The 14,087-nt window shown below is 41.0% G+C and overlaps 1 protein-coding gene across 7 annotated transcripts in view; it reads right to left on the minus strand.

The window, feature by feature from the left end:
- LOC140715349 (monocarboxylate transporter 12-like) overlaps window positions 1-14,087 on the minus strand; it is a 116,860-nt gene that overhangs the window by 34,475 nt on the left and 68,298 nt on the right. For 6 of the 7 annotated variants that reach the window (XM_073027404.1, XM_073027405.1, XM_073027406.1 and 3 more), the window contains one exon: window positions 5,107-5,329. In XM_073027404.1, coding sequence (XP_072883505.1) covers window positions 5,107-5,329 — 223 coding nt within the window. Of the gene's footprint in view, window positions 1-5,106; window positions 5,330-9,279; window positions 9,362-14,087 lie in introns of those variants that run through there. The other variant, XM_073027407.1, reaches the window with a different exon arrangement.

Genomic DNA, 14,087 nt, shown 5'->3' on the forward strand with positions numbered 1-14,087 from the left:
TGCTATTCTCACATTTCCATTTACCTCTCCTTGGCTCTTTTCCCATTTAGCTACACTGATTCATACAGTAATCAATTGATCTACCAGCTCATTTCGCTGTTCATCACCACTCTGCCTTTTGTTTTTCATTTTTGCCAAGTAGTTGGTGCACTAGTGTGCAAGAACTATTACCAAGTCCTGTAGAGTCTCTGAGGAATTCTAAATCACATGTGAAAAGAATCAGATCTGCCACAATTTGGCTCGGCTTTTACAATGATTTTGACTTCAGCCTTCAACAAATGACAATCAATTTCAATCCCAGATAGTTAACTTGTGGTTTGATAAAAGTTATGTTTGCTTCAGTTTCATATTATGCTCATGGAATTAGAAACATAGAAAATTTACAGCACATTACACAATGTGTGCCAACCATGTAGCTGCCTAGAATTTTCCTACCGCATAGCCCTCTATTTTTCTAAGCTCCATGTACCCATCTAAGAATCTCTTAAAAGACCCTATTGTATCTGCCTCTACCACTGTCGCTGGCAGTGCATTCCATGCACCCACCACTGTGTGTGAAAAACTTACCTCTGACATCCCCCTTGTACCTTCTTCCAAGCACCTCAAAATCTATACCTTCTCATGGTAGCCATTTCAGCCATGGGAAAAAGCCTCTGGCTATCCACACACTCAATGCCCCTCAGCATCTTATATCTATCAGGTCACCTCTCATCCTCTGTTGCTCCAAGGAGAAAAGGCCAAGTTCACCCAACCAATTCTCATAAGGCCCGCTCTCCAATCCAGGTAACATCCTTATAAATCTCCTCTGCACCCTTTCTATAGTATTGTAATTGTTAAAGGAGCTCTTCAAGAATGTGAAGATTGCATTCCTTGGTAGATGTGAGCTTGAGAAGATCATCCTAGCTACACTAGTAACAATAAATTTCATTCATACTTGACTGGAAAATGATGTATTAATTCTTTAAGCCAACTTTGCACAAGAGCGCAGAGCTTGTGATTCTTTTATATATTTAACTGAGTGGCAAGTTGGTTTATTACTGTCACGAGCTCCAGAGTACAATGAAAAACCTGTCTTGCACAGAGATCAATTCATTATAACAGTTCATTGTGATAGCACAATGGAAAACAATAAAGTGCTACTGAGAAAATGCTGTGCAGGTAGTCAACAAGGTGCAAGACCAAAATGTGGTAGATTGTGAAGTCAAGAATCAAGCCTATCATAATAGGTAACCATTCAATAGTCTTATAACAGCAGCTTAGAAGCTGTCCTTGAGCCTAGTGATGTGTGCTTTCAGGCGTTTGTAACTTTTGCCCAAAAGGGGGTTAGAGAAGAGGGAATGTTAGAGTTGGGTGGGGTCTGTGGTTGCCGAGGCAGCAAGAAGTGTAGAGCCCATGGAGGGGAGGCCAGTTTCTGTGGAGGCCACAACCCTCTGCAGTATCTTGTTATGAGCAGAGCACTTGACATACCAAGTCACAATGCAACTGGACAGAATGCTCTCTACATAATTTCACTGGCCATCTTTCTGTGGACAGCTTTATCAGTCAGTGAGCAATAAGTCCCAAAGCCAATCACTGCCAAGAGAACAGCTTTCTTATGGTACTTTAAGGAAATAATGTGTAACTGTATTTTTAACACGAGTCTCAACTTGGGTAATTTGTGATTATGCTCTCAATCCATTATTCTGTTATGAACTATTAACGTTTAACTGGAAGTACTCTTGGACATTGCAGTAAGGTTGTAAGTTCATCTGAACCCCTCTCCCCAAACACTATCATTCCCAATTTGAAAACATGCAGCTTATTTGTTAATTTTGACAAGATCCACATTGACTGTCAAGCCAATTGAGACATGTAACCTTAAAATGCTAGTGGTATTTCAATGAATAGCAGATTTAAAAGTAAATGACCTAAAATATCATACTGAAGTTTCCAAAGTTCATACTTCAGTTTTCATGTAATAAATAACACTCAAGGACAATTTTTTTTTAAACATAGGCTAGATACAAGAGTATAACTAGACAGTTTTTTGCAAGTGATCTTCAGTCTTCCCACAAGAAGTTACACGTGTAATGTCCCAGACCTCAAAGATATAGTTGAAACATCTCTGTGCTACTCAAGGTTATAGAAATAGAGTCTCTCCATTTGTTAACCAGGTATTTGTCAAATAAGTTTTCTTTGTATTCTCCTCCTTCGATATTAACATGCTACCTTATCTGCTGTCATGTCCCTTTCTCTTCTTCAACCACCCCATCTATTTATTATTGCACAGTGTCCTACATTTACCAATTACCCTTGGCCACAGCCTGATCTCTAGATCTCAATTTTGCCTATAATTTTTGATGAACTTGTGGAAATCTTATGCATGTTTTTTTTAAATTAACAATAGCCGTCAGAATCAGGTTTCTTATCACAGACATATGTCATGAAATATGATTTTTTCTAGCAACAGCAGTACAGTGCAATACAATACCAAGTTACAGTAAGAAATATATAAAAATTAGTGCAAAAGGAGCAGATCAGTGAGGTGGTGTTCCTGGACCATTCAGAAATCTAATGGTGGAGGGGACAAAGCTTTTCCTAAATGTTGAGTGTGTCTTCAGGCTCCTGTACCTCCTCATTGATTGTAGTCATGAGAAAAGGGCATGTCCTGGGTGATGGGAGTCCTTAATGATCAATGTTGCCTTTTTGAGGCATTACCTTTTGAAGAAGATGCCCTTGACAGTGGGAAGGCCAGTGAACATGATGGAGCTTATTGAGGTAACAACTCCGCAATAGCTAACACCAGCCACTGACATTTTTGGTGGGGGGGGGGGTAAAAAAAGTTTAAATACAAAATAAAGCTGGGGGCACAGTTACGCAGCAAGAACATACCCAATCCTGTGGCAGGTTCTACCAAAGATCAGATCTGAGGATGGCAATCAACTGACCGATGCCCTACTCTGGTTCTCGGGAGGCACTTTCAAAGGAGTGGATGAGATGTCTGACATCTCTAGGAAGTCCTGGGGGAAAGTCTGGTGAATGGGGAGAAGCTCCGCTGTCGATCAAGAGCAATTGCTGCCTGTTATGAAACTCTTGCTCGCTTTTTGTCCCCAGGCTGAGCAATGCCCATCCCCCTGCGCTCCAGTCTATCCTGGTCCGGTTCATTCAGATCCGGGTCATCTTTCCCTGTATTTCCAGTGACTGGTTCTCACTCAGTCAGGAAGGGCCATTCAACAGGGTGGAATCACAGACACTTGTCTGGACTCTACACATATTCAGACTTTGCTGAACAAAATCCCAGCAAACATTTTGTGTTTGCTGCCAGAGTGTGTCTGGTCACATTTCATGGGTCCTTGACCAGATGGAAGAGTGAATCAGGGTTGACCCATGCTACATTCAATCTGCATGAAGCCACTTCCATCTTTGGAGGAGCAGATTGATGGGCTGAGTTTTGCTCAGGCCAAAAGACTTGCTTTTCATGGTCACAGGTCTTATTGCTCTGCAGGGGATGGACAAGTATTATCGAGTCTTTATGAAGCTGCCCTCAGCACAGATCCACTGGGAGAAATGTCCTGGGCATCTGGCAGGCCACCGGTGGGTTTACTCCTCAAGTCCACCCTCCACCACCTCCAGTTTAAATTCCACGTGGAATATTTTGGAGGACCAAGAACAGAGATGACTTCATTCTCTTAGAGAACCAAGCACCTCCCCTAACTGAACAAAACAGCATAGCTACACTCATTTAAGGATTGTTATTTCATGCTCATTATGTATTCCTATTTATTTACATCCATGTTTGCATAGTTTGTTTACAGTTCCTGATTTTGCAGTTTACAGTTACTGTTCTATAGATTTGCTAAAGTATGCTTGCAGAAAAAGAATCTCAGGATTGTGTGTAGACACATGTACTTTGCACTTTGAATTTTGCCGGAAGAAGTCAGGCTGACAAACCAGCAGGAGCTGCAGGTTAACATTATCACTTAGCTCAGGGACTGGTTAGAACTTGTCCAAATGCTCGTCTACAGGAGCTGAGCACTGGTCGTACGCCACTCTTGATACTAATGCTGCGATACATGCTGCCTACTTTATGTGGATTTCTTCTCATGCAACAGGGACCACTGGGTCTCTCCCACAGTTCTGAGTATTCTGACCGAGGAGAGATAGTCACTGGTGAGTATCTGAACCCAGTTGGCACTTTCTGCTTTCAGACTGCACATGAGGTACCTGTACAGAGAGCATCTTCCTTAATGGCAGACACTGCAGGGTCTGGTTTGAGACCTCAACAGCTGGAACTATATTCTAACTTAAAATTTTTGAGAATGAAGTTATTCCTAAAAGACACACTCTAAAACTTGGATGAACTTCAAACAAAAGGGTCATCTAAAAAAAAAGTAATAAGAAAATCTACAAAGTTGTATCTCCAGTCCTGTCTCTGAATCTCATACAGGGACAGATTTCAACATAGAAGTAATCAAATAAAGTGAAAAAAAAAAATTGTTAAACATGGGTTGAACTCCCTTCACACTCTGATCAAACACTCCCAGGGAATGGCCCAAGTAAATGTTCCAGGTCCCATGATGCCCTACTGAATCAGATTGTATGACTACAGACAGGAGACACCAGTAGATGCTGACCGACTCTTTTGGGTTTGTTATTTAGGAGCAACCGCAATGATTTGCTCAGAGCGGGCACTTGTTGCTCCATTATAAGGTGGCACAGTAGCCTAGAAGTAAGCATAACGTTAGCATTGTGCCAGCAATCACGAGTTGGGGTTCAATTCCCCACTGCTGCCTGTAAGGAGATTGGATGGTCTCCCTGTGACTATGTGGGTTTCCTCTGGGTGCTCCAGTTTCCTCCCACATCCCAAAGATGTGTGGTTGGGATTCGAGATTTGTGGGCATGTTGTGTTAGCACCGGAAGCATGAGGCTACCCAGCACAATCCCTGCTAATTTGATCTGACACATTTCACTGCATGTTTCAATACACCCGTGACAAATAAAGCTAATCTGAAGTATACACACACACCACCCCCCCCCCAGAAAACTGGTCACAGTTCACGAGGTAGAAGGTTCTAAATTCAATAATAGTTTGCCCTTAAATAAACCACAGAGAATTTACATACAAACCTGGACACTGCCCTTGTACAGACTGTCACCAGGAAGCAGCTGATCACGATCATCCAACCCCATCCTCCATCTGGAGCTTCCCTTAAAGGGACCTTCGAGCGATGAGCCATTGCTGCCCTCTGGGATTCACACAGTGGTTCTTCCTTCTGTTCTTCTAAGGCCGGTTCACATACACTGCCCGACTGTCTGGAATGACTGCTTGTAAATGATTTTCGATAAACATCTGGGGAAAAAAAAGAGACAAAGAATAGCTAAGATCAAAGGTCATATCCACAGGGTTAAAATGTTGTGAATTATTTGCAACTCAAGTACTGATGCAAATGATTCAATTTTACAAGCAATTAGATCGAATGAACAGGAAGAATTTTAAAATGAACATCATCTTTCATTTAAGTTTTGTTGAAGAAATAAAGAGGAAACCAGAGATGAAGAGCCTCATTGTCAGAAAGCATTCCTAATATCATTGGCCTGGGGAAACCTTACAGGAAGGGAGAAGCTCATTTGGCACAGCAGGTCGTAGTAAAGTTCCTTCCTTCCTGGTTTCCTGTCCCAAGGCAGACTCTGTGGGACTCCCCTGATGTTGCCTGATGGCATGGATGATGTTCTTGCCCATTGATATTTAACTGTAAAGTGCGCTCCGCTTGCATTTAGTGAAACCCCTATTCTTTAATGTCATTAAGCTCCTGCCATTTAGAATTGGAATTTCTAGGAGTGGTCCAATCCTCAAATGATGGTTCTTCCTATTTCGTACGTTTCACTTTTGCTCCTTTCAAACTGTCTCAGATATTTTTATAAAACCTCTTTAATTCATCCTCCAGCAGCGTTTGGATTTACCTTTCCAAAGTGTTCTGGAACAATGTGGTAGGGCTGGGAATGTTATTTTCCAGTCTGCCTCAAATTTCACCATGGCTACAACAGAAAAAGATACAGGCCAGAGAGGAAAAAAATAATAATTCCATTTCATAACAGAGTTTGGTGGTGAAGTTATTGATCTACTTTGTATTAGTCAGGGCTACTGATCTGGAGATAAGCATTTAGATCCCACTACAACTACTTTGGAATTTCAATTGAAGTAACTACTTTTTTTTAGGAAACAGCGATTTTAAAAAATGCAACTTTTTGCAGTGTAACTAGGAATTGATGGGATTAATGACTATCTACCATCCTTTTCCAATTATAAGAGCAAGTTTGAGTAATAAGACATCTATCTTTATATTGCCTGGCCTATATGCGAAATAGGATTGTATGGGATCAGTGCCACAAGCAGTGCCAATAAACCATTCTGGTATTGAATAGTGTGTTGATTAATAACTAGTGTGTTAACACATGAATTAATACTGCTACAGATTTTTTAATTAATAAAAATAAATACTACAAATTCAACCAGATATCATTTATGGAAAATACTGTCAAACTGAAAACCAGCCTGGTGGAGATCTTTCCAAACTCTTATCTTGTAGAAACTATGAAACAGGCCAATGTTAATTGGGGAACATCGCTTGAGGGACCTCATGCTAACCTAGAAGAATACTTTCAGTCTTGACAAAGTCAGATTATAAAAAAATTATTTAGAGATACAGCACAATAACAGGTCCTTCCGGCCCAATTACACCTATATGACCAATTAATCTACAAATTTATATGCCTTTGAAATGTGGGACGAAACCAGAACACCCAGAGGAAACCCACATGGTCACGTGGAGAATATACACACTCCTTACAGAAGTTCAAGAAAGTGCTGCAGAGATATTCAGAGCCCAGTGTGGTACATCATTTGGCTGATTTCTTTCTAATGTACAGACCAACTGCGTACACCACTCTGTGGAATTCATCTGCAGAAGTTTTAATGACAGCCGATTGACAGCACATTCAAGAATTGTTCAACCAAATTTGGCTCCTAAAAGATGAATTAACTCAAGTTGTGTCAAAAGCATCACTTTTGTAATAATTATCCAAAAAAGTGTAATTTCAAGTGAGCATATTCATGTTTTTTTTTAATCCCTTCTAGCAAGGTTAACTTGGACAATTAGAAGGAATTGTCTCTCAGTGAAGGTTTATAGAATGAAGAGAAGTTTAATTGAAATTGGTGATTGAATCACTTTGGATCAAATAATCTCTACCAGAGATGAACCAGGACTGGACAGCGAACCAATCATGTGGTAACCTTATTTCTCTGCAAAGTTGAGTTTCAGATGCATTCCGTTTACAGCAATGGCTTGGAGATGCATCACAAAACTTGTCTCAGAAATAAACTTTCACTTGATTATTTGATGCTCTTAGTGTAAAGACAACACAATCAGTGTCTGTAATTGCTCAATGGAGCTTCTATTTTGAAGAATGAGTTTACACAGATTCAAGATATGAAGTACTTGGCAACCAATTTTCAAACATTTTCTTTTATAAAACAGCCAATTTGTAAAGTTTATATGAATGGCAATGAAACAACAAGTAACCAGATAACTTGCTTTCAGTATTAGTTGAGTAAAAAAAATACGATGCAAGGGAGAACTAACCTATTTTTTTTCTGCTTAATTAGTAAGGCAGATAGAGATTAACATTTCATCATAATACTGCATTACAAATAGAGTTAGCCAGCCAGTAGTGTAGTTGCATCAGCACAGGACTTTAAGGGGAGTTGTCATGGGTTCGAATCTGGCTGGCTCTTTGCACGCTTTCCAACAACTCGGCCTCGTAAAAAAACAGACAAACACTAAAGAAACCACAAGGTTGCTGCCCAATGCGCCACAAGAGGCGAGAGGAACAACAAAAAATAGAGTGGAGGTTTTGTATCAAGCAGTGGTAAATCAAGGCAACTGGACTTGCTGTGTTGTCGAGAAGACGCTTCTGTCTGAGTGTGTTCGTAGGTTTCTCTGAAACGCCAGCTATATGGGAGGGCTACATTCTTCCGTCTGCTTTGCTCCTTCTGTCTGTTGGGCTGATGTCCCTGCTGGATTTTGTTGCTGTCTCGCTGAAGGCTCAGTCAGGGTAGCTGCAAATTTTCAAGGCTTCTCTTAAATACTTGCACTCCTTGTCTCTAGCTGTAATATCAGTGGGCACATTCTCAGCACAGTGACGTAGTGCTCCAATAACCCCCACCTTGGGCTCCAGAGGGTTTGCACTTTGAGAAGACAAACCAGTGTAGAACTTACAGTGGACAGTAGCACACTGAGAAGCGAGATAAAACAAAGCTGATCTGGGAATACAGATCCATAATTCCTAGAAAATGGTATCACAGGTAGATAGGGTCATAGAGAGAGCTTTCTGATTTATGAAGGTACATGTGCAGAGTAGAGAGTACCAGAGTTAAGATATCATGTTGAAATTGTGCAAAATATTGGTGAAGCCAAATTTGGAGTATTATGTGCAGCTTTGGTCACCTACCTATAGGAAAGATAGCAATAAGATTGAAAAAGTGCAGAGAAAATTTACAAGGACTTTGCTGGGACTTGACAACCTGAGTTATAAGGGTAGGTTGAATAGATTAGGACATTATTCCCTGGAGCACTGAAGAATGAGGGGAGACTTGATAGAGGCATACAAATTTATGAGGGGTATAGTTAGGGTAAATGCAAGTAAACTTTTTCCACTGAGGTTGGGTGAGACTAGAACTGGAGGTCATAGGTTAAGGGTGAAAAGTAAAATACTTCAAGGAAACCCAAGGTGGAAATGGTGCAAGTGTGGAACAGCTTGACAGAAGTGGTGGATGCAGGTTCAACTGCAACACTGAAGTTTGGATAAGAATACGATTGGGAGGGGTATGGCAGTCATGGTGCACTCATGAAGGACTGGACCCAGGTGGGGAAGAATGGCAGGATCCCCAGGAAGAGACGGAAACAAGAGGTTAAACATCGGAATCAGAACTCAGGAGGAGGGACTGAGCGACACCACAAGGTAATTCATCCTCTCTGACACATTGACCCCACTAAGGCACCGACTGAGAGTCCTCTTTAAATAATCATAGACTGTAGGAAACATGTGCCAGCCACAATTCACTTGACAAGATCAAATCAAAAACACAAGGGCTTCTCAACTCTAGTTAAAACACTGAATAGCAAACACAGATGCTCCAAAACCCCAGCAGCCAAATGCTAATGATAGTAGCCCCCCACCCCAACAGGCTGGCACCAGGTGGCCCAGGAAGTTCAAGGCAGGTCTGAAAACCACAAGGCAAACCTGGAGCCCACGGCAGCACTTTGATCCACAACAGCTCTGATGCCCCCTGAGCAGTGCTAGAAAATCCAGAACAGATCTCAAGCTCGCAAGGCAGGTCTGGAAAACAATAGGCAGACTTGGATCTCAAAACATAGCATACAACTTGCAAACATTGCATTTAACTCAGAAACATAGTATATAACTTGGAACCATAGCATTTGACTTGGAAGCATAATATATAACTTGGAAATCCAGCACACAACTCTGAATCATACCATACAACTTGGAACCACAGCATCTGACTCCGAGACATAACATATAACTTGGAACCATAGCCTTTGACTTGCATTTCACTTCGAAGCATAGAAAGTTCATGTAGCTCAGAAACATTGCATTTCACTTGAAAACATAGCATATAACTCAATAAAAAAAACTTGCAAACCCTGTCAACCCACAGAACCCCAAAAAATTTCTTGAACATAGACCATGGAAGCCCAGAACCTCCAGTGGGTCCATATTAGTGGGGTCATTCTGTCATGGTCCACTCTTGGAAGACTGGACCCAGGTGCAAAGAAATGGCAGAATCCTCAGGAAGAGATGGAAACAAGAGGTTAAACATCAGAGCCTGAGAGGATTAACACCATGAGACAATTTATCCTCTCCAACACATTGACACCAACTGAGAGTCCTCTTTAAATGATCATAGACTGTGGGAAACATGTGCCAGCCACAATTAACTTGACAAGATTAAATTAGAGACATAAGGGCTTCTGAACTCTAGTTAAGACACTGATTAGCAACACAGGTGCTCAAAAACTCCAGAAGCTCAATGCTCCAACACAATCCACTGGGCTCATGACAAATGGTAGGGGGGGTGGGAGCTATGCTCCAGGTGAGTGTCGATGGGACTAGACAGAACAACAGCTCAGTAGGGGCTAGCTGGGCTGAAGGGCTTGTTTCTGTGCTGTAGTGCTCTATGACTATGACCTTAAATCTAATTGAATGAGTTTGACTGTTGTTCAGATGTTGAAAGGACCCCATCAGGAAGTCGGGTTATCCAACTGTAACAACCGCACACTGCTTGAATTAGCAATCTCCTGGATTTTCAAAGTTCACAGTAAATTTATTATCAAAATACATCTGTCAACACATACTACGCTGTCAATTATTTTCATGTGGGAAAATGAGTTCATTTTCCTGAAACTCTCAATGGATTATAACATTGCAAAAAAGTCTGAAGAATAATCAAAAGGTTCATAAGTAACAGCTTTTCCAAATTTTCTTTGAATATTTCTCATATTAATAGCAAAAATATTTCTTCCAAATGGAGAAAAACTGAAGGCAGTATAACATGTGATGAAGACCCTAGGAATATGAAGAATTGGAGTTAATGGTTCTGGATTCACTAATCCATAAACTTCTCACGATGGGCTTTAGGAATGCAGGACTCCTCTCGGAGAGCTGTTGGGCCAAAATCTAATTATTAAAAACCCAGAGAGCAGAATGCCAGCAACAGTTGGGAGTTAAGTACTACTTCAGTACTGGTGAACCAGAGGATTGTGTGCCAAATGGATCATTATTTTAGACTTGTAGCAGCATATAATGACAATGAGATCGAAACACACAGATCCCTCTTACTATGCAACAGGTACGTGTACTGTTTATTAACACTTGTTCATGGAATGTACAATGAAGAGTCATCCCATCAAAGTGCTACTTGGCCTACTTCTGTCAGTTAATAACGGAACAAAATATTTCCAAGGCTACTGCGGACTCCCTAGCCAATGTCTCATTAATACTGCAAGCCAGGGCCATTATTGGATTCTTGACCGGGCCAGTTTCAAAGTTAGGTGAACAACACAATCTTTGTTACCACTGCATTGATTGAAAAGCAGCTCTGGAAAAAGGAACATATTGTGGTGGTGTTGAATGCCAGAAAAATGGGAAGGTGTCCAGACAGAGTAAATGAGACCAATGGAGACCCTAAGAATTGGCAATAGTCCACATTTAGTGCTTCCTCCCCCCATCTATGTGTAAAGATTGGTCAACCAAAAACCCAGAACTAAACAGCGTACATTTATATAATGACAGTGAAGACATTTCTAAGTGTGACTACTGTTGTAGCATGAGAAACACAGCAACACAGTGAAATGCAAGAAATAGTAATGAGATAATTGGCCATATAATCTCTTTTAGTGATGTTATTTGAGGGAGAACTATCAATCTGCAATAAACTTTGTTGCTCTTCTTTAAGACATTACCACCTACTTCTTGCATCCATCTGTAAGGGCGAGCAATTTAATATCCCATCTGAAGATCCAGCATTCCCTCTATACTTCGCTGATTCAATCTCCAGTGACTGGACAGGGACTTGAACCCATGACATTTAACTGGGAGGATGCTGTACTGTCAACTGAGCCAGCCCTAACTGCAGGGAAGAGGATAACAAAGGCTACTTTGAGAAAGGTGCAAAGACTTGTGGTGTATTCAATTTTATAAAAATATTAAATGGAAGTCTGAACAAGTCCAAGTAGTACTTCAGCTCTTTGTGAGCCTGTAGAATACAAGTTAAACACTACCAATTTGTAAAACGTTTGTTAATAGCGATTGTATTCTTACACTAAGAAGAGAAAATCTGCAGATGCTGGAAATTAAGGGAACACACAAAATGCTGGAGGAACTCAGCAGGCCAGGCAGCATCGACAGAAAAGAGTAAACAGTTGATGTTTCTGGCCGAGACCCTTCATCAGGACTGGGAAGAAAAGAGATAAGTCAGAGTAAGACGGTGGGAGGAGGGGAGGAAGAAGTGCAAGGTGGTAAGTGATAGGTGAAACCAGGAAGGGAGAGGGGGTGAAGCAAAGAGCTGGGAAGTCGATTGGTGAAAGAGATAAAGGGCTGGAGAAGGGGGAATCTGATAGGACAGGACAGAAGACCATGGAAGGAAGGGAAGGGGGAAGAGCACCGGAAGGAGCTGATGGATAGGCAAGGAGTTATGGTGAGAGAGGGAAATCAAAATTGGGAATGAAGGTGGGCGGTCAATTACCAGAAATATGAGAAATCGATGTTCATGCCACCTGGTTGGAGGGTACCCAGACAGAATTGAAGGTGTTGCTCCTTCAATCTGAGTGTGCCCTCATCTTACAGTAGAGGAGGCCATGGACTGACATGTCGGAATGGAAACAGGAAGTAGAATTGAAATGGGTGGCCGCTAGGAGATCCCGCTTTTTCTGGCAGGTGGTGGGTAGGTGCTTGGTGAAGCAGTCTCCTAATTTATTTTGGGTTTCACCGCCATACAGGAGGTCCCACCGGGAGCACCAAATATAGTAGATGACCCCAGCAGACGTACAGATGAAGTGCCACCTCACTTGGAAGGACTGTTTGGGGCCCTGAATGGTAGTGCAGGTGGTTGTATAGGGGCAGTTGTTCCGCTTGCAAAGATAAGCACTAGGAGGGAGATTAGTGAGGAGTTACGAATGGACAAGGGAGTTGCATAGGGAGCGATTCCTGTGGAAAGCAGTAAGTGGGGGTGGGGAGGGAAGGAAAATATCACTTGTCACCAACTATCTCATACTTCTTCCTTCTCTGACCGGCACCCTCTTAGCCTGACTCTCATCTCTTTTTTTTCCAGTCCCGAAGAAAGGTCTCGGCCCAAAATATCAACTATTTACTCTTCCATAGACACTGCCTGGCCTGCTGAGTTCCTCCAGCATTTTGTGTGTGTATACTTAAAGGTTTGTTAATAACATCTGGATTCTTTCTTAGCCTCAGGCACTAGTGGCCTGAGAACTAAAAACCAAAGAATTTATCTCTGCGTGTCTCTTAATGCTTGTGAATTAAACTCATATTTCTTGGGTCAACGGTGCAAGACAAGGCATTGCTAATGGCATATGTATGGTTTATCAAAAATAGATAAGTTTATGAAGAGGTTCTCTTTTGATAAAGAAATGTTAAAAACAAGTATCAATTGAGAATCAATCTACAAGAAGCTCAAAATGTATATTGGGGATAAAATAATTCCAATTAACAACATAATTTATTGTGCAACAGATGGAAAATCATATACGACAGGTCACCATGCTGGTTTAGTGGCACTTACAAAAAAATAAATTCCCAGTCTGTTTGAAATCCATTGTGAAATTCACTGTCAACATCTCACAGCCAATGATGTTTTACAAGCATGACTCTTGTAATAGCTTCTATCAAAATTAAAGCTCATCCATTAAATAGCAAAATATTTCACCAGTTATGCTAAGGTAACAATGAAGAGTTTGAATGCTTGCTTCTTCATACTGAAGTGTGTTGGCTGTCAAAAGGATGCTGCTTAAAAGGTGTTTTTGATCTTTTTGACACTGTGGTTGAATTTTTGCTCAAAGTCAACAAGAGCTTAGGGAAAAAAATTGAACTGGTACATGGAGATGTGGCATACCTAGCTGATCTGTGTGACAAAATGAATATTCAAAACATGAAACTACAGGGTGAGAATTTCAAATTAGTCCAGACAAAAAATGCAGTGTCCACTTTTATCAGAAAATTGGGAATATTTAAGCAAAACTTTGGGAGAAGAATATAGTTTTCCTGCATGAAAATTATGGCACTCTCTTTCACTGATGGTGATCTGCAAGAATACTGCTTATAGCTGCAGTTACTGAAGAAGGACTTTCAGAATCAATTCAAGCATTTGTGCAATCTGGAAATTCAAAACTGGGTAGTCTACATATTTCTTTGCAAGGTGGAAGAACAGGATGAGAGCTTGTAAGAAGAAATTATTCAAATTGAGAATGACTAAAAAGCAAAAATGCTTTTCAAAAATGTTGACTTTTGTGGTATGT

This window comes from Hemitrygon akajei, chromosome 23, assembly GCF_048418815.1.
Source record: "Hemitrygon akajei chromosome 23, sHemAka1.3, whole genome shotgun sequence".
Taxonomy (NCBI): Eukaryota; Metazoa; Chordata; class Chondrichthyes; order Myliobatiformes; family Dasyatidae; genus Hemitrygon; species Hemitrygon akajei.